At 30.8% G+C, this 18,857-nt stretch overlaps 2 protein-coding genes across 2 annotated transcripts; one reads left to right on the top strand and one right to left on the bottom strand.

Annotated features, from left to right (window-relative positions):
* Positions 1-1,103: 1,103 nt before the first annotated feature.
* Positions 1,104-13,392, bottom strand: LOC132737096 (RCC1-like G exchanging factor-like protein). Its single transcript, XM_060724334.1, has 7 exons — positions 13,249-13,392; positions 7,478-7,677; positions 6,956-7,056; positions 5,870-5,999; positions 4,654-4,782; positions 4,214-4,280; positions 1,104-1,182 (listed from the first exon to the last, which is right to left on the bottom strand). Exons 1-7 carry the CDS (start codon positions 13,281-13,283, stop codon positions 1,119-1,121), a joined length of 726 nt encoding a protein of 241 aa, XP_060580317.1. The 5' UTR covers positions 13,284-13,392; the 3' UTR covers positions 1,104-1,118.
* Positions 13,231-18,525, top strand: LOC132737097 (zinc finger protein 706-like). The gene is made up of 4 exons (XM_060724336.1): positions 13,231-13,344; positions 15,996-16,145; positions 17,192-17,286; positions 18,319-18,525. Exons 1-3 carry the CDS (start codon positions 13,258-13,260, stop codon positions 17,279-17,281), a joined length of 327 nt encoding a protein of 108 aa, XP_060580319.1. The 5' UTR covers positions 13,231-13,257; the 3' UTR covers positions 17,282-17,286; positions 18,319-18,525.
* Positions 18,526-18,857: the final 332 nt, after the last annotated feature.

Raw genomic sequence — 18,857 nt, 5'->3', positions numbered from 1 at the left:
TCTAGAAATAGTCTCGCTAGAGTTATGAACCTGTCACACAACATGTGTGTAATGATAAGAATATATATTTTGAAGTTTGAAGTAGATACAAAAGTACCTTAAAAAAGTAAAAAGTTATAATATTTCTTAATGAAAATCCTAAGTTCAAAGAGAGATAAATCTGTAAATATTGCTTCAAGAGTTATGAACATTGTCACATGAAATGTAATTGATGATAAGTGAATAAGTATTTGAAGTTTGAGGTAGATACCTTTAAAACCAAAAAAGTCATAGTAAAAAATAACATTTTTTCTAGTAAAAAATCTTAGTTTATGGGGAGATAATTCTTGAAATATTAGTGCTGGAGTAATTGAACCTTGTCACTTAAGATGTGGATGATGATGATGAAAGGTACATATATTTGAAGTATGAAGTATGAAATTGATCCCTTAAGAAATAAAGAAGTAACAGTAAAAAATAGAATTTTTTAAGGAAAATTCTAAGTTTAAGGGGAGATTAATCTGAAAATATTAGTGCTAGAGTTATGAACCTTGTCACATAAGATGTGGATGGAGATTTTATAAGGTAGATATATTTGAAGTATGAAGTTGATCCCTTAGGAAATAAAGAAGTAACAGTAAAAAAAAGTATTTTTTCAGGAAAATTCTAAGTTCAAGGGGAGATAAACCCAAAAATATTGGTGCTAGAGTTATGAACCTTATCACATAAGACCTGGTTGATGATAAGGAACATATATTTGAAGTTTGAAGTTGATACCTTAAGAAATGACAAAGTTATAGTGAAAAATATTTTACTGCACCAAAACTTTAATCTGAAATCTGGACGCGGACGCCGGCGAGTAGGAAAGCTCTCCATATACTTTGTATAGTCTAACAAGGGTTAACCCTTTCCCTGCCTGCAAGTTTGATATATGCCTTCCACTCATATTAATACATTTTGTATGTACCAATATAACTTTAAGCTGATTGAAATGAAATTTTCACAATTTTTGAATAAGTTTTAAGATCTATTGAAGAATTTTTCAACACTTTTGTTAATTTGGAGCACACATTTATTTAGCCTCCATTTTAGGGGGGAAAACCAAATCACTGCTGACTTAATCAATGATAAAATAACCCTTATAAACATACCTTGCTAATGTTGTCTGGAAGTCCCTCCACTCTTTGTATGTTGAAAACTTTGCTGTAATAATAAATAGAGAACTATGATATATAAATTTAACTTTTTGAAGGAGTTGGGTTTTTATTATTTAGGGGGCGCTCTGACAATTATGTGTTTTTTGTGGTCCAGTCAAGTTTATTAATTTAAGATCAAAGAGGAAATCGTTTTCTTGCGCAGAAAGGCATTTTATTGTCAGAGGAAGTCACTTTAGGTACCTCTCTGTGTATATACATGTACAGGATACAAGATCACACCTTCAGTAGAATCACCACCAACCTTCTGTAAGCCAGCCAGAATACTTCCACACATGAAAAATCTAAAACTCAACTGGCGGATTTTGGCATGTTTAATGTGTTGGACTAGTCATCTAAGGATTGCTGGCCCCGTGGTTTCAAACCCTGGCAAGCCGTTGTTTCCATGAGCAAAAAATTTAAAACTCATTGCATAGTACTGTTTGGTTCCAGAAACAGATTTGAGAGAGTTTCAATATTAAGCTTTTAGCTTCCAACACACAACCAAACTAAAATAAATTAATATAAACTAACTGGAATTTTAACCCAAATTGATCAGTGGTATGTAAAAGATTTCTCATGACATAATTTCACTAGAAGAATTCTATAAGACCTAGTCTTTCGTTCTAATCCTCTTCTTCGAATATTGTCAAATTTTGTATGTGTATATATTTCAAATGTTATTATGTACATATTCTGAGAATAAATATGTTTAAACTATTGGAATTTAGAAAACATTATGAAACAACTCAAAGATATATTTGATCTTTTTTAAAGTTATCCTTAAATGCACAAAATGCCTCAGAAACTAATAACATTTGCCTTCTTTAGAAAAGACACACATGTATTTTATAACATGTAAGGTTTTAGAGCATGTTAGATGCTTATCATTTGAAGAAAGTAGCACTGAATGTGAAATTATTTGTTATAAAAGAAGTCAAATATAATCAAGGTAGTACAAATATATTTTGTCTTCCATTCAAAATCCTGAATCTTTACAATAGTACTAGTTGTTTAAAGGCAACAGAAGCAAAACAAGAACTGTCGGAGGACAGTAACGCTCGACTATTCGAAAATTTGTCACAAGGGTGTTTCATTGAGTATAATAATGCTTACCTATATGAATACATAAAATTGTCCGAAAAGGTACAAACTCTTCAAGTTTCAATACATTCCCTTCAGTAGTTATGGAGATACAAGCTTACATTCAAAAAACTTAACCAAGAATTCATGAGTCGAAAAGGGGCATAATTATGCAAAAAAGCAATCAGAGTAATGGGACTTGTACCAATCATCTTAGATAATCACAGAGACCAAGTGTGTGAAGTTTCAATCCATTCCCTCTAGTAGTAATGGAGATACCAGCTTACACGCAAAAACTTAACCAAGAATTTCTAAGTCGAAAAAGGGGCATAATTATTTTAAAAAGCAAATTAGAGTTATGGGACTTGTGCCAATCATCTTAGATAATCACAGAGAACAAGTGTGTGAAGTTTCATTCAATTCCCTTCAGTAGTTATGGAGATACCAGCTTACATGCAAAAACTTAACCAAGAATTTCTAAGTCGAAAAAGGGGCATAATTATGAAAAAAAGCAAATCAGAGTTATGGGACTTGTGCCAATTATCTTAGATAATCACAGAGAACAAGTGTGTGGAGTTTCAATCCATTCCCTTCAGTAGTTATGGAGATACCAGCTTACACGCAAAAACTTAACCAAGAATTTCTAAGTCGAAAAAGGGGCACAATTATGTAAAAAAGCAAATCAGAGTTATGGGACTTGTGCCAATCATCTTATATAATCACAGAGAACAAGTGTGTGAAGTTTCAATCAATTCCCTTCAGTAGTTATGGAGATACCAGCTTACATACAAAAACTTAACCAAGAATTTCTAAGTCGAAAAAGGGGCATAATTATGAAAAAAAGCAAACCAGAGTTATGGGACTTGAGCCAATCATCTTAGATAATCACAGAGAACAAGTGTGTGAAATTTCAATCCATTCCCTTCAGTAGTTAAGGAGATACCAGCTTACATACAAAAACTTAACCAAGAATTTCTAAGTTGAAAAAGGGGCATAATTATGTAAAAAAGCAAATCAGAGTTATGGGACTTGTGCCAAGCATCTTAGATAATCACAGAGAACAAGTGTGTGAAATTTCAATCCATTCCCTTCAGTAGTTAAGGAGATACCAGCTTACATACAAAAACTTAATCAAGAATTTCTAAGTCGAAAAAGGGGCATAATTATGAAAAAAAGCAAATCAGAGTTATGGGACTTGTGCCAATCATCTTAGATAATCACAGAGAACAAGTGTGTGAAGTTTCAATCCATTCCCTTCAGTAGTTATAGAGATACCAGCTTACATACAAAAACTTAACCACAGGGACGCCGACGCCGACAAATGGGTGACTGCATTAGCTCGATTATTCTGCGAATAGTCGAGCTAAAAATGATGCTGGCAATTTGCCAATGAGTTACTTTTTGGAAACAAATTCAAAACATCAAAAATAAAAAGCTTTTGAGAAATACAAATAAAAAGCAGTTCTGGGGTATAATGTTAAATAGCCTTAAAGCAAAATGTAATGAAATTAAAGCTTTGTAAAACAACTTTTTTCCCCAATGATTTGTAAAACTGAATAATTTGTCTGGATGGATATAAACCTATCTGACCCACTTTCGTTTAAGCATTAATTATCCTTATGTCTATGCTATTCTTTTTCAAATTTGTTTAGAACTTAAGTTCACTATTCATCCAAAAGTAACTGGACTGATTAGAGATTTCCCTAATATGTCAAATAATGAAATGATGAAGCATGTTTTTGAACAACTTCTGCGTTTGGTCTTAAATTTTATTTGCCATTTTTCAACTGACCGAGTGACCAACCATAACACTGTTTATCTCAGAAAAAATTTATGACTTCTCTTTGTCCTGCAAATGATCAGATGAGACAAATATACATATATTATGTACAAATTTAAGGAAACATCTGCCCCGGGTGTAATATTTTGGGAAAGAAAACTAAAACAGCAAAACTTACTGAAAGCTTTCACCTTCCACTGAAGGTCTACCACATTGCCCATATGCATTGTTACCTTGTGAGAACACTGTAACGATACAAATATATACATGTATATAATGAAGAAAACATAATTAACTTTATGAATATCAGTGACAACAAGTTGCTAGGACCAAGTGATTTTAAGCTGGTGACCTAAATAACGCATCCCTAACTCTACAGAAATATAAAGAACTGTAAATCTGGAATGCATAGAAGACCTTTTCTAAGGAAGAAGGTAAAAATACAACTCTTATCTATCAAACCTGCCACTTGATTCTTTTGTTATTTTCACATTTTGGAAAAATATTTCTTCCCACAGCTGATAAATTGAAACTTCCAGCATGTGCGGTCTTGCACCAATGAATTTCTCCAATATAGATAAAGTTTAATGTAAACACATGTAGTATCTATACACAAACCTCCAGCTTCAGTAAGAAAGACACTGTGGGCCCGCCCGGCTGCTACCTGTAGTACAGATCTATGGTTGTCCTGTGATATCCCTGGTATTTCTACCGGCACTGGCTCAATTATATAATCCAATACACGTCCTGGAAAATACAGATTTATAACTAATAACATTCTGTCCAATACTGATATTCATAAACTTACTTATGTGATAAAGTAGTACTTGTGTATCATTTCCTAAATTGACTGGTCCATATTTTTCATGCCAAATTTAAACACAATCATTGAAATCATTCAAAAGTTATTTTGTGGAAACCAATAATATCACTGAAAATTGACCTTAAAAGGGGCAAAACTGTCTTCAGCTAAAATAGAACTTAACCTGTGTTTACATACAACATTCTTACTTGCTAAAAAAAACCATAAACATTGAAATCCTTCAAAAGTTATCCACTTAGCCTGCATGCGGCAACAACTAAATTTACCCACACTACCAGTGCAGGCCTAGATCAGCCAGCTTGATAATATTGATTATTCTTCACTGTTCCGTAAAGAGAGTTCCCGATTTTTACAATATTTACCCCCCTTGTTAAAAGCGGTGGCCATTTTTGGGGTCAATATCCTATAAAATATAATTGACAAATAGGAAAACTTCAATACATGAATAAACGGCTGAATTTGGCCAATTGCCAAATTTTTTTATACATATGAAGAAAATTTTTGTTACATAACCATAATGTAAAAGACTTCTATCAGTTTTTATGACAATTATAGGCCAGGGGAGCATCTATTCATGTATTTTGAAATATTGAATTCCCTTCACACGATGAATGGTATTTTCCAAATTGAAAGATGGTCAAGTCAATTAATTAAGGATGGTAAGGGTTCAAGAAATATGTATTTCTCATATCAAAGTATAAACAAGTCATGTCATGAAAATAAAAATGACCTTGTATCTTAAAATATTTTCTACATACTGTAATTCACTTAATTTGTTGGCATGTTGCTTTTTTTTGTCAGAATGGATGTATGCATCATACACTTGAATTTTGTTTATTTGTGCAAAACAGTAAAATGCAAATACATTTAATAAAATGATAATTGTTGTACAGCAGATAAAATTAAATTTTGTTGGATCTTAAATTCACGGATTCTTCTATCCATGAAACACCATGAAAATTAGTGCCCATTGATAATAATGATTTGGCAATAGTTTTTCATTTTCCATACCTGTATTTTTAGGGAACTCATGATAGCCTAACTGTGAGTCTGTGTTTATTCCAGTGGCAAGAACCATGTGTCGTCGTCTTCTCTTTGCAGCAAACAGAGTAAAGCCATATCCACATGCCACATTGTAAACCTATTAAACAATAAATTTTTGTCATAACTTTCCTACGAAACAAACTCCTTGATATTAAATGACTTAATTTCTCTACAAAACATGCTAAGATTTAATGCCCTATTTCCCTATGAAACACACTCCATAAAATTTAATTACCTGTTTTCCTTTCTGGCAAACTCCTTAGCATTAAATGACTCAATTTCCCTATGAAACACAAACTGTAAATTTTAATTTCCTGATTTCCCTATGAAACACATTTTCTGCAATTGAATGTCCTCATTTAAAACAAACTCTCAAAACAAACTATCTAGCATTTAATGACGTAACTTCTCTATGAAACACACTAAGATTCAATGCCCTAATTTCATATAAAACTACTAAGCATTTAATAACTTCATTTTTTATGAAACACATTCCCTACAATTTAATGTCCTTATTTCCCTGTGAAACAATCTCTCTAGCATGAAATGTTTTAATTTCCCCATGAAACACACTCAGAAGATTCAATGCCCTAATTTCCCTATGAAACAAACTCTAACATTTAATGACTTGATTTCCCTATTAGACACACTCCCTAAGATATAATGCCCCAATTACTTCGTGAAACAAAATTTCTAGCATTAATGTAAATGACTTAATTTCCCTATGAAACAAACTCCTGAGTAGTTAATGACCTAATTTCCCTGTAAAACAAACTTCTTTTACTTTGGCCATATCTTGAAAAGTCAATGAAAAATAGCTTTGTTTCACTGGTCTCCCTTCTACCCACTTTCTTGACTGCTTACCTAATTTATGAAATAACTTGCTTTTCTACTTTTTCTACTTTTTCAAAATATCATCTTTGCAATATATAATTGTAAATACAAATGTATATGTAAAGTCATAAAAAAAGAAATTCCTACCTACCCTACAGCTTTTTATTTTGGGCCAGAGACCATAAACAGTATAATTTTTTTTGCCTAACTTGATCTTACCTGTATATCATTTTCATCCATAAATCTCAGTCTAGCCGGTCTATGTTGTATTCTTACAGGACTCTGACTACTGCGTTCTGGACGTAAATATGATCTCACACCTGAAAATATATAGAACAACATCCATTCATGTTATATTTTTTTGTATTTGTTGAGTAGTACGTAGGATTTCCATGTACACAACAGTTGCTGTAATGCAAGGAGGATCTAAAAGAAAGACATGCCTTTCCACCCCCACCCCCACCCCCCAAACTGTGACAGTGAAATAATAATAAGAAATTGACACAATTTGTGAAAATCAAATAAAAATATTTTTCTTAATTTGATAAAAAAAATTAATGTAAATACAATGTAACTTCATATACAAAATTAATATAATACAGTAATAAAGGCAACACTTTTAAATATACTTTTATTTTGTTGTAATACTGCAGAAATTATAATTGCAAGGGACATTTCTTCCCGTTAAGAAGCTGGCATTATGAAATTTTGAATGGGTTTTTTTTGGACAATTTTACTCACCTAAAGCACCTGCAGCAGCATGACCCCATACATAAACACGTTCAGCTGGCGTACCTTTCTCACTTTTTAGTTGAATCACCTCTTTCTTACGTCTTTCTCGAGCCTCATGACGTCTAGTAGATCCAGAGGCATTTCGTATTGACTGACATAATTTGCAAGGTTTAAACAAAAGATTTGGTCTGATAATAGATCCCATTAGCCTGAAAAACAAATAAACTATTCAGGGTTGTGGAAATCCTATGACAGACTTGTCCAACTCGAAACTTTATGCCTGCAGACAAGTAGATTTTTCCAACAATTGAAAATCTGAGTAAGTAGACAAAAATAGAATATTGTATTTCTACCTCATATCAATGGGGATCATTTATTTTAGAAAGTTATGAATTTTGTTAACTATGGGTAAATACACCTTTTCATATACGGATATATTGTATATATCATGTTAAAAATAAAAAATTAGCATTTAAATGAATTTTATCACATCATGTACACATCTGTCCGGGCACATGCTACTGAAGTGTTGAGAATTTAGGTAATTTTGATACCCTCCTTGACGAGCCTCAGATATAAGTGTCAATATAATCAGAAATTAACAAACTAGTTTGTTAGTTAGGACAGGGTCTTTCAAATAGAATGGTCTGGAGACAGACCAATTTTACGAAAAATGCTGTCTCGGTTGAGTCACGTGATTGGGTTATCTACCGACCGTGATATGGCATTCAAAAATCAAATTATAAAATAATGTTTTGTTAAATCAATAAAGAAAAAATACTAAAAACTAACTCTGACTACATTGTATTATCAGTTTTTACTTTAAAAGTAACAATTTTATAGATTTGCAATGAAATTAGAAATTTTCCGTTCCCAGTGTCAAGGTAAAAATCTACTGCTCATATTTGAAAATAGGTCCCAGTTTCATGAGTTTTTTGACATTCATGCATTGTTCAATGACAAAGTAGAAATTGATTTAGAGAGAAAAGATGTTATTAAATCGTATCATGTAAAAATATTATAATATTTCAAGAAGTTATTTGCAAATATTTGATGTTTAATTTGGTGCATTTTCAAAATGGCACCGATTATCGACAAATATTCTGCACAAACAATCTATGTTTTTTAACAAAGATGGCTTTAAAAAACATCATTTCCTGAAATATTTATCCTTTTTTCAAAAGTTTAAAGATTTTTAAATAACATTATGTCGTTAAAAATTTCATTTTGCTCTTGTATTTAATATTCGCCCTTTTCTTGAACACTTACATAATTTGCTTGTAGCAAACTATACCGATTTATACCGAGACATGTTTAATTGTAGCGAGAAGGGTTTACATAGCGCGTTTCAAGACCATTCTATTTGAAAGACCCTGGTTAGGAGAAGAACCTAAATGTACTGTGTCAAATTTTCAGGTCTCTAGGTTTGAAATTATGACATCTTTATGGAAAAATGTTCAAAAAGTGTCCGTTTGATGGTCCCCGACAAGTATGGACAAGATTAATTAAAACTATATATTTAAGGAGAAAACAAATAATTTAAAATTCTTTACTGCTAAAATCGACAAGCCAAAAAAGTATAAAAAAGGAAAAACCATCTTGTACCAAATTTGGATTCGGGCCGATTTAGCCCTCTCTGACAAGAGCACATTTTGACGCCCCGATTATATAGCGGCTGATTTTGACAGGCTGGCAATAATTAAAATTCATTTACTGGTCCGAGTAGTTCTGAGTACGAAAGGCCACACAGTTACGCATAAAAATAAGAAGAAAAAGACAATGAAAAAAAATGAAAACAGGCAATGAATCGATGAACAGAAGCCAATGATGATCCATGGAATGGTATATTGGTATCACACATTTAAAATATTGATTTCAGGACTTTACACCTCCTGGACGTTTCATCTTTGGTCTTTACACCTCCTGGATGTTTCACCTTTGGTCTTTACACCTCCTGGACGTTTCAGCTACTTTTTTTTATAAATAATAAGGTATACCGTATGGATTAATATCAGTAAACTTGTTTGATATACCTTAGTTGTTACACCTTAATTGGATTATATTGAATGATAATTGAGATAACTCAATATCATATAAATTTGCATGATAGACATTGAGAGAATATTTGTTTTTTGAAATTTATAATTAAGAAATTTTATTCTAAAAATGACATTCTTGTTCAAATAAAATTTACCAAATATGTATCAATGTATGAAAAACAGATAAAAACAAAATGATCAGATTTACTAAATTTTATTCAGAGTCAATTACTATATCTACAAAGACTACAATGTATGCACTATAAGATAATATAACATTTAAATAAACACATTTTCATCATATAATTCTATTTCCTATTTTATAAAAATAATAAGAAAATAAAAATGGTATCATATTTTATTCTAAATATTCAACTATCATTTTGTCATCTTCATTTTTTGTCTTTTTAATTCATTAATATAAATCTATTACAAAAACTTGCTGAAAATGCTTTAAAAAAATCAAGGTAGAATGAATTGTTTACCAATTATTTCAAATAAAATACTTAAATAGAAAAATACTCTTTTGTAAAAAAAAAAGTTAAAATATTAAAAATCATGTAAGTAAATAAAATTAAATGTTCTAACATTGAATTTTCTTTTATATAATACTATGTGTATATAATACAAAATATAAAAATCTATAATAATATAAAACATTTCGGACTAATCACTATGATTACTATAATACAATATGTACACTGTACACTTTCACTAGTTCAACCTTGCAAAATATTAAAATTGCTATATGTACATCTTAAAGTTTATAATAAAATCACAAATTTGTTACACAGAGCTATTAGTTACATACTTCTAAAGGTGCTAATTTAGTAATTAATAAACCAGTGTTTATAATGCTTTATTCAAAATTCTTTCACACTTCTAATGGTTCATAATTATCTGTTATATAAAAACATATTTTAATTCATCAATATTTTTTATGGTATTTAATTTTTGGATAACAAAAACTATGAAATAATATATACATGTTGACTTATACCAGAATAAAAGATTGTATTGTGCTTTTATTGATTTAAAACGCTGTTTTGATTCTATATACAGGAATGCACTTTGGTTTAAGATGTATTATGCTGGTTTAAATGGTAAATTATTAAGAATAATAAGAAGTAAGTACAGCTCTGTTAAATCTTGTGTTAAGTCCTGTGGTAACTATTCTGATTTTTTCGATATTTCGATTGGATTACGTCAAGGGGAGATAATTTCCCCAGTTATGTTTTCCTTGTTTATTGAAGATCTAGAACTCTATTTGCAAAATAACTTAAATTCTGGTATAGATCTTCAAGACATTTGCCTAATTTTACTTTTATTTGCTGATGATATGGTATTAATTGATTAAAATCCTCTAGATCTCCAAAATTCATTAAATAAGCTTCATGAATACTGTAATAAATGGGGATTCAGGGTTCGAATTTAAGCTGGCATACTGGCAAAATGCCAGTTAAAATCTAATAATGCCAGTAAAAATTACTCTAGCTCGCATTTATTTGCAAGTGACTGTTCATTTTGGACTTTTACATAATTTATATCTTCTGAGCTGATGATGATGCTTGGCAACTGCCTGCTGCAGAAACTGATGATGTTTACTGTACCAGATGCAGTAATTGATGAAGTTTACCTTAAAAACTTAAAAATTGATGGTTGCTCTATTTATTTTTTCTGTGACTATGTTTTAATGGACTATTTATAACAGCCAAACACGTTGTTTTATCAGGGTCCAATGTAAATGCGTAGCACTCCTCTGTAAAGTGTTTACTTATAAGCTGAAATATTTATTTAAGTAGATCAGTACCTCTGAGTTTTCAGGCTGTTGGTGTAATCAAGTACAAAATATGCTAAAATTAATGAAGGTCCTAAGAATTGTCATACCATAATGTATATTCAAAATACATTGTCATTGTGTATTATAATAATAAGATACATGATAATGGAAATGCCAGTTGACTACCTCATATTGCCAGTTAATCATTTGATCACTTGCAAAAGTTTGCAAGTAGAAATTATTGCTGAATTCTATCCCTGGGATTAGAAGTTAATGTTAACAAAACCAAAATCGTTGTTTTTCGTAAGAGGGGTGGTTTAAGAGCAGGAGCAAACTGGTTATATGGTCAAGATAATATAGAAATCGTAAATGATTTTAATTATCTAGGTGTCAAATTGAATTATACAGGAAATTTTAACTTAAATACTCAAACTTTGTATGGTAAAAGTTTAAAAGCCCTAAATAATTTAGTGGCAAATTTGAAAAAATATGAAACAAAACCAAAAATAGCCCTACAGTTGTTCGACTCTTTTATTGGTTCTATTTTAATGTATGCAAGTGAAGTATGGGGTTTTCACAAATCAAAAAAGTTAGAAAATATTCATTTGAAATTTTGTAAAACTATTCTTGGTGTTAGAAAATCTACTAGTAACGTAGCTGTGTATGGTGAACTTGGAAGATATCCGTTGTATATATACAGATATGTCCGAATTGTAAAATTTTGGTTTAAGATAATAAGTTCAAGTAATATTATTATAACTACAATTGTTAACTCATGTATGTCTGATATAAATATAGGGTATACAAACTGGTTTGCAAATGTACGAAGTCTTTTAGAAAAATACGGTTTTTTTTGATGTATGGTTTAAACCCTTTAAGCGTTAATCAAAATTGTTTTATTGTCGTTTTTAAACAGAGATTAATAGATGAATATTACAAGAATGGAGAGCTAGTATTAATTGTAATGATGTATTATTTTTATATAAATCAGTAAAGGACAGGTTTGAAATGTCACCTTATTTAGAAAATATTGTATCAAGAAAACTAAGAATAGCTTTGACAAAACTGCGTATTTCAGCTCATAATCTTAGAATACAGACAGGTAGATATTCACGTGAAAGAGTAGAGCGTAATTTAAGATATTGTTTAATTTGCAATACAAATGAAATTGAGGACGAGTTCCATTTTGTGTTTAAGTGTCCTGCATATGAAAATTTAAGAAATATATATATTAAGAATTATTATAGAAATAGACCAAGTATGTATAAGTTTACTCAATTATTAAAAAGTGATAAAAATAAAGAAACAATTATGCTTTGTAAATATATTAATGAAGCTTTCAAATTAAGATATCAGATTATTAATGCTTAGATATGTATTTCAACCTACTTTTATGTATACCTAACAGATCCAACTAATGAAAAGTTTTATTGTGTATACTACTGTGTATGTAATATCCATTATGCTTTAATATTTGTGTCATCTCTATTTTGTTTTGTCCATCCAATATAATTATTACGTTTACTTTCATGTCATTGTATTTTTCATGCCATTATATATGTATGCTTGTATATATGTTAATCACGAGAAACTTGTAGTTTAAGTGAAATAAACGTTCTTCTTCTTCTTCTTCTTCTTCTTATAGCTGAAAATTCTTTCAGAACTCATATTTATAATTATTTTCCCTGGGAAATTTAACTATATTTATGTCAAAAAAATCTTCTTTATATCATGAATGTAATTGTTTGCAAGTATGTGTTATATTATATATAATATTATAACCCATTATGGTATGATATAATATTATAACCCATTATGGTATGTATTTCATATATTTATCAAATTTAAAAAGTGGAGGTGAAAAGACCAGGGTTTTGAGGGTGAAACGTCTAGGGATGAAACATCCAGGAGGTGTAAAGTCCAAACACCAAAATATTAATGTAAAAACCTAAAGAGCTAACTTTCTTGCGATGTCCGTGACCATGGGCGCTGACATCTTGAATTCAGAACGAGGCAACGTTCATTTACACAACTTCCGCTTGATCACAGTTTCTGGTGTATGTTTAAAACTGCTTTTCTTTGTCTCTCTTAAATATTAAAAAGGTTTGAATTATTTCTTTTCATTTTAATAAGTTAGTGTATTGAATTATTCATCCAGGATCACGTAAATTTACTAAATGTTTCCGTTTGAAATTTAATGAACTGGAATATTTTTCGGATATGCAGTCGCTAGCCGACAGGGTTCAGAATCAGATTCAAGTTGTTTTTTTTGCCTGAAAAATTTTTGCTTGTACATTTCTACTAGCAATATCATTCATTTAACAAACAATTTCCAAAGGTGCAGTAGTATTTTATCATATTTGGTCGTTTTCATATCTAAAGTAAAGTAAAGTAATATGAAATTAGGCAAAGCCTATGAACTGGGAAGTCGTTAAAATATTAGTTTCATTCTTTCCGTTTTAAAGGTGTCATTCGGTATTAAATGCACCGCTTCTGTTTTCACTCGGAACACTCGACGTTTATTATTTATCCGAAAAGTTGAGATTTGTTCCGTTTTCGGAATACCCCGCCTATTAAGTATTATCATTGAGTTACATTGTAAATGGCGGCGCCCGACAAAAACTGACACTAAAAATTTCATCGATGGGTATAGAATTCTATATGTTTTTTAATTGTTTTTTATTTGATTTTCTTTTAAATATACACGTGTAGTCTATAGCCGGGCAAGCCAAAGCCCGGACCCGCTTCACGGGCCCGGTCTTTGACTTCCCCGTATAATATTAATTGATCTATTTTTTTTTTCATTACAAATTATTTTATACAATCACCATTATCATTATAATTGGTTTATACAGAATTTATTTTAGTTTGATTGTGCAGGAAGCTAATATGAAAAAGGCAAAGCCTCAAAGCGAGCTCCATTTCTTTTAGTTTTACCGTGAGATAGTTTAAAATGATCGTTCATTTTTTTTTTACATTTTCCGTTTTAAAATTGTCATTTTGTATTTTATACACTGCTTCCGTTTATTCTGGTTCCTCCTTTCTATGATGGTTCCTATATAAGTGCACAGGACACCAGTCTACGCTTCTGTTTTCAATCTGAGTACATCGGCTTTTATCGTTATATTGTTCTTCGAAAAGTTGCAATGTGTCTAATTCGGTACTTCGGACGAAAGTTTTCAAAACCATCACTTAGCAGGTACTCGCGTTACCGTAAAGCTCGCTTTGCGAGCAGGCCCTTCGGGCCAGCTAGTCAAGCTCGCCATTAGTTCATAAACACACTTTCTAATCCGTTCCCGGAACCAATCAGTACTGAGCAATGAGTGTAAAGTTTCTTGCTCAAGGAAACAATGACTTGCCCCAGTGTTAGGGTTTGAACCATGCGGATAACTAGTCCGAAGAGTTAACCACTTGACCATGCCGCCACTTATATTTATAAGTAACAGACAAGGTCTGTCTGTTTGAAAAATGTTACTTATTGACAGCAAAAGAATAAGACTTTAACAGTAATATAGATCAATCTATAGTATAGGCACGCTAACTGTTAGCGTTACACTATAGGGGTGTCAATGAAAAATGATTCTTTTGCACTTTAAACAATCTTTATTTTGGGTTTGTAATAAAGAGAATATTATTCGGTTCATTACTAAATTACAGTCTGCACGAAAAACTTTTTATGGTCAGAGACATTCGGGCTTAGTCCGTCAAATTATCATATAGCCCGAATCAATTTTAACTAGCCTGAAAATTCTAAAAAAAGTTGTGGCCAGGTTTTTCAAATTTACTTAAATCGGGAGAAAAATATGCAAAGTGATATCACTTTATTAACATTTATTTCTGATATTCTTAGACAGGACTTACAGTAGACGGAAACTCAAGGGTCAAATGATTTCATTTAGCTAATGGCTTTCAATACCTTGAAAAAAAATTAACATTTTCCTCAGTCATTTCGTATTTTCAGCTCGACTATTCGATAAGAATAAGTGACTTTAAGTCACCACTGATGTTAAAGTTTTTGTAATACCTCAAATATTTTCAAAGTCCATTGACATATTAAATGGCTTTGAAACTTTGCACACTTGTTCACCATCATGACCCCAACCTGTAGACAGGAGGAGGTAACTCTATCAAGCCTTTTGACAGAATTATGCCCCTTTTTCGACTTAGGATTTACGTTTAAGTTTTTGTAATACCTCAAATATTTTCAAAGTTCATAAGGCTTTGAATCATGTTGAAATTTTATACTCTTCTTTGACAGCATAATAGGACTCTCTCCAATGCCTATAACTGTAATAGTGATTTAATAAAATTTTTGCCTTTTTTTTTACTGAGAAAATTTAACCTTTTAATCAAGGCTTTTTTTACTATCAAGCACTAAGAATAGTCGAGCGTTGCTGTCCTACCGACAGCTCTTCTTTTTAGATCTCAAAATATTGCTAGTCTTTGGGACTACGATCCCTACATCTGATGCAAGCTCAAATGAAATTTTACTAGACTGGGGCTTGGGCTTTGCCTATTTTTCACAGACTGAAATTAATTAAAATATAATTTATTGAACTTGTTGAATAAAATAATATTAATATCATGTTCACCATAGGCCAGCATAATATAATTTTATTCAACTCGTTCATTAAATTTAGTATTTAACCTACACACATTGGATATCTTCTATATATTATATGTTTAAAGAAAATGTTATATTTGATAGGTTGATTGCATCAAAATGGCTCGTGGTCATCAGAAAATTCAATCACAACAGAAGAACAAGGAGAAGCAGGAGAAGATGAAGAAGTCTCAGAGCCATGATCAAAAGAAAGCAGCACAAGCCGGTCTGAAATTTGTCTGCACAGCATGCAAGGTACTGACCACCTTTTATATGTTATAGTTATACATGATGTATAATGTGACTGTCATGTATTCTTGTTTTAATGTTGGTATTTAGACATAGTCACATTAATGTTATATTTTGAGAAATGTTTTTTTTTATTCTTCTCTATAATTTAAATTTTGTTACTATTTTAATTACAGTCAAGACTGTCAAATGTGACTTTCCAAGAGACCTTCATAAAAAGTTCACATATGACATGGAGTCTCTTATTACAGTGTCCTAGAAAATTAAAATTTAAATTTGTCTGTCTTTATACCATTGTGACTTAACATACATAAATGTGTGAAGGAATAATATCTTACAAATTGCAAATAAAATTATAAATATAGGTAGATCTACTTTAAATATTTGATGTAAATAAATGAGAATCTCAGTTAAACATATATAATTGCATGTGTATCATATGAAATTGATATAAAATTACATTTTTGTTTTTTGTATTAGATTTGTATTGAATCATTATAAAGGGTATAAAATAAACTTGATTTTGATGCATTCAAATCCTTAAAATAAAAAGCAAACATATCCATATCCAAAGGTTTTTCTAGTCTGATATCAATATTTTTCCGTAGTATTCATGCAGCCATAGAAAGTTAAAAAAAATGCTGCCTAAAAAATCTTCTGTTGGCACTTCATAATTTAAAAAAAAAATCTGACACAAGTCTTAATCCAGTTTACTATGGTCATTATGTACATTACACACACATCAATTGCATCATGCTTACCATATTTGGCAGTAGGGAGTAGAATGGAAACAGGAATGTAATAATAATAATCAATAATATTAAGGGAAACTAAGAGAAAATCTTCTTTTTTTTTTGCTGCCTTGGTTGTGCTAATATCAACCAATGAAAATGTAAATTAAAAACCAACATACTTCCAATGCAGCCTTTAAAAGTTTAAGTTTTTTTCTTGAATCAATTGTTGATTGCTTATGTAAAAGTACGAAGGATTTTACTTTTTTAGCAAGACATTACGTCATTGATTATTAAATATATTTACCTTTTTTTTGCCAGTCACAAATGCCAGACCCTAAGACTTATAAGCAGCACTTTGAAAATAAACACCCCAAACTAGATTTACCAGATGAGTTGAAGGAAATATAAATTAGGTAAGTAAAATTATAAAGAGTTATTAATTCATTAGTTTGTATGTATTTGATGCCAATTTAACACATTTTTTGACATATCTAAGTGGTTAGTCTACCTATAAACCATCTTTTCTGTATAACTAACCAGAAAATGGTCTACTAAAGTTGTGTATCACTGCTGAAAATGTATCACAATATTATCACAATATTACATGTATCATTTGTATCAATTAGTCATTACAGTTACATAAGAGATAAATATTTGGAGTAGACAAAATAAATGCAGTTTGTAATGTTCACATCATTCTAAATCTAAGTACAGTAGTTGTGTTTTATATATGTTTATTCTGTTACACTTTTATAACTCTTCATTCAATATAACAAACACCACTTGATCCTGACTGCTATGGGTTCGAATCCTGACAGGGACTTTGGATTCTTTCATGTGAGGAAGCTATCCAGCTACCTTATAAAATGTGGTTGTTCTACTTGTGTGTCTGTTTGTGTCTGAAATAATGCCTGGAAGGCACCTGAGGTCTGTCTCCATCAGTAATGCTGGAATGTCACAATATGACCTATACTGTGTCGATGGGACATAAAACACAATCAAACAAATTATAACTTTAAATCTACAAATGAAGAATTGTTATAGCCTTTCCTCAGGCTTCATATATTTGATTAAGTAATTAAAAAAAATAAGCATGAAATTACAGAAACTATGAGTAATGACAGTTAAACAAATGAATAGCAGAGAATATTTCTACATGTTACCATAGCACTGTACATTGTATAAGTATGGCAAAAATCAGGATTTATGGTTGTATTAATGATAGCGGGTCATTGCTATCTACAACTTATATTTATTTCTCCTGTAAGAGACAAAATGACCATTATACAAGGATCAGACCAGTCACTTTTTAATTACAAATACTACGCTCTCCCTAGTATTGAGCCAAGCAGGCTCAAAGGTCAGTTAGATCCTAATTCATAAATTCCTTAATAAAATTATACATGTATATTAAAAAGCTATTTTTCTTTTCTTCTGCATTTCAGAACACTGGAACAATGTATATAACTAACAGTACTTCATTGGGAACCATGATCTTTCAGTGATGGGGGGAAATTGTTTGCAAGACCAACTGCCATTCTTGTGAAGATATTAAAAAAATATCGTACCTGACTTTTCCATTTGCCTTTATTCCTTCACGCTCTCTGTACATTCTCTATTTTCGTTGTGAAATAAAATCAAGTTTTATCATAGACTTTGTGATGCCTTGTTTGAACATTGTAGTATTTTTATGATGTACTTGGTATGTAGACTGTAGTGAATATGTATGTCTTTTGTAAAGTAATGTATTGAAAAGTCAATGTTGCCTTGTTCAGTACTGGAGACAAGAGAGATAAGAAAATTATATGTAAATGTTGTATATGTTGGTTTGGGCATTTAATACAGATTCTTGGGTCAATATGATTAGAGCTATAAAAACATTCCATATGTTATCCAAAAAAGAGAAGACAAAAGTAGATTTTTACAAGTTTTAAAAGAATAGACATATTTTTTTTTAATCTAATTAAACATTGCTTTATTTGGT

The sequence above is a fragment of the Ruditapes philippinarum genome, unplaced genomic scaffold (assembly GCF_026571515.1).
Source record: "Ruditapes philippinarum isolate M1 unplaced genomic scaffold, ASM2657151v2 ctg11805_1_1_1_1, whole genome shotgun sequence".
Classification (NCBI taxonomy): domain Eukaryota; kingdom Metazoa; phylum Mollusca; class Bivalvia; order Venerida; family Veneridae; genus Ruditapes; species Ruditapes philippinarum.
The sequence above is the reverse complement of the archived record's forward strand: the minus strand, read 5'-3'. Positions and strand labels throughout refer to the sequence as shown.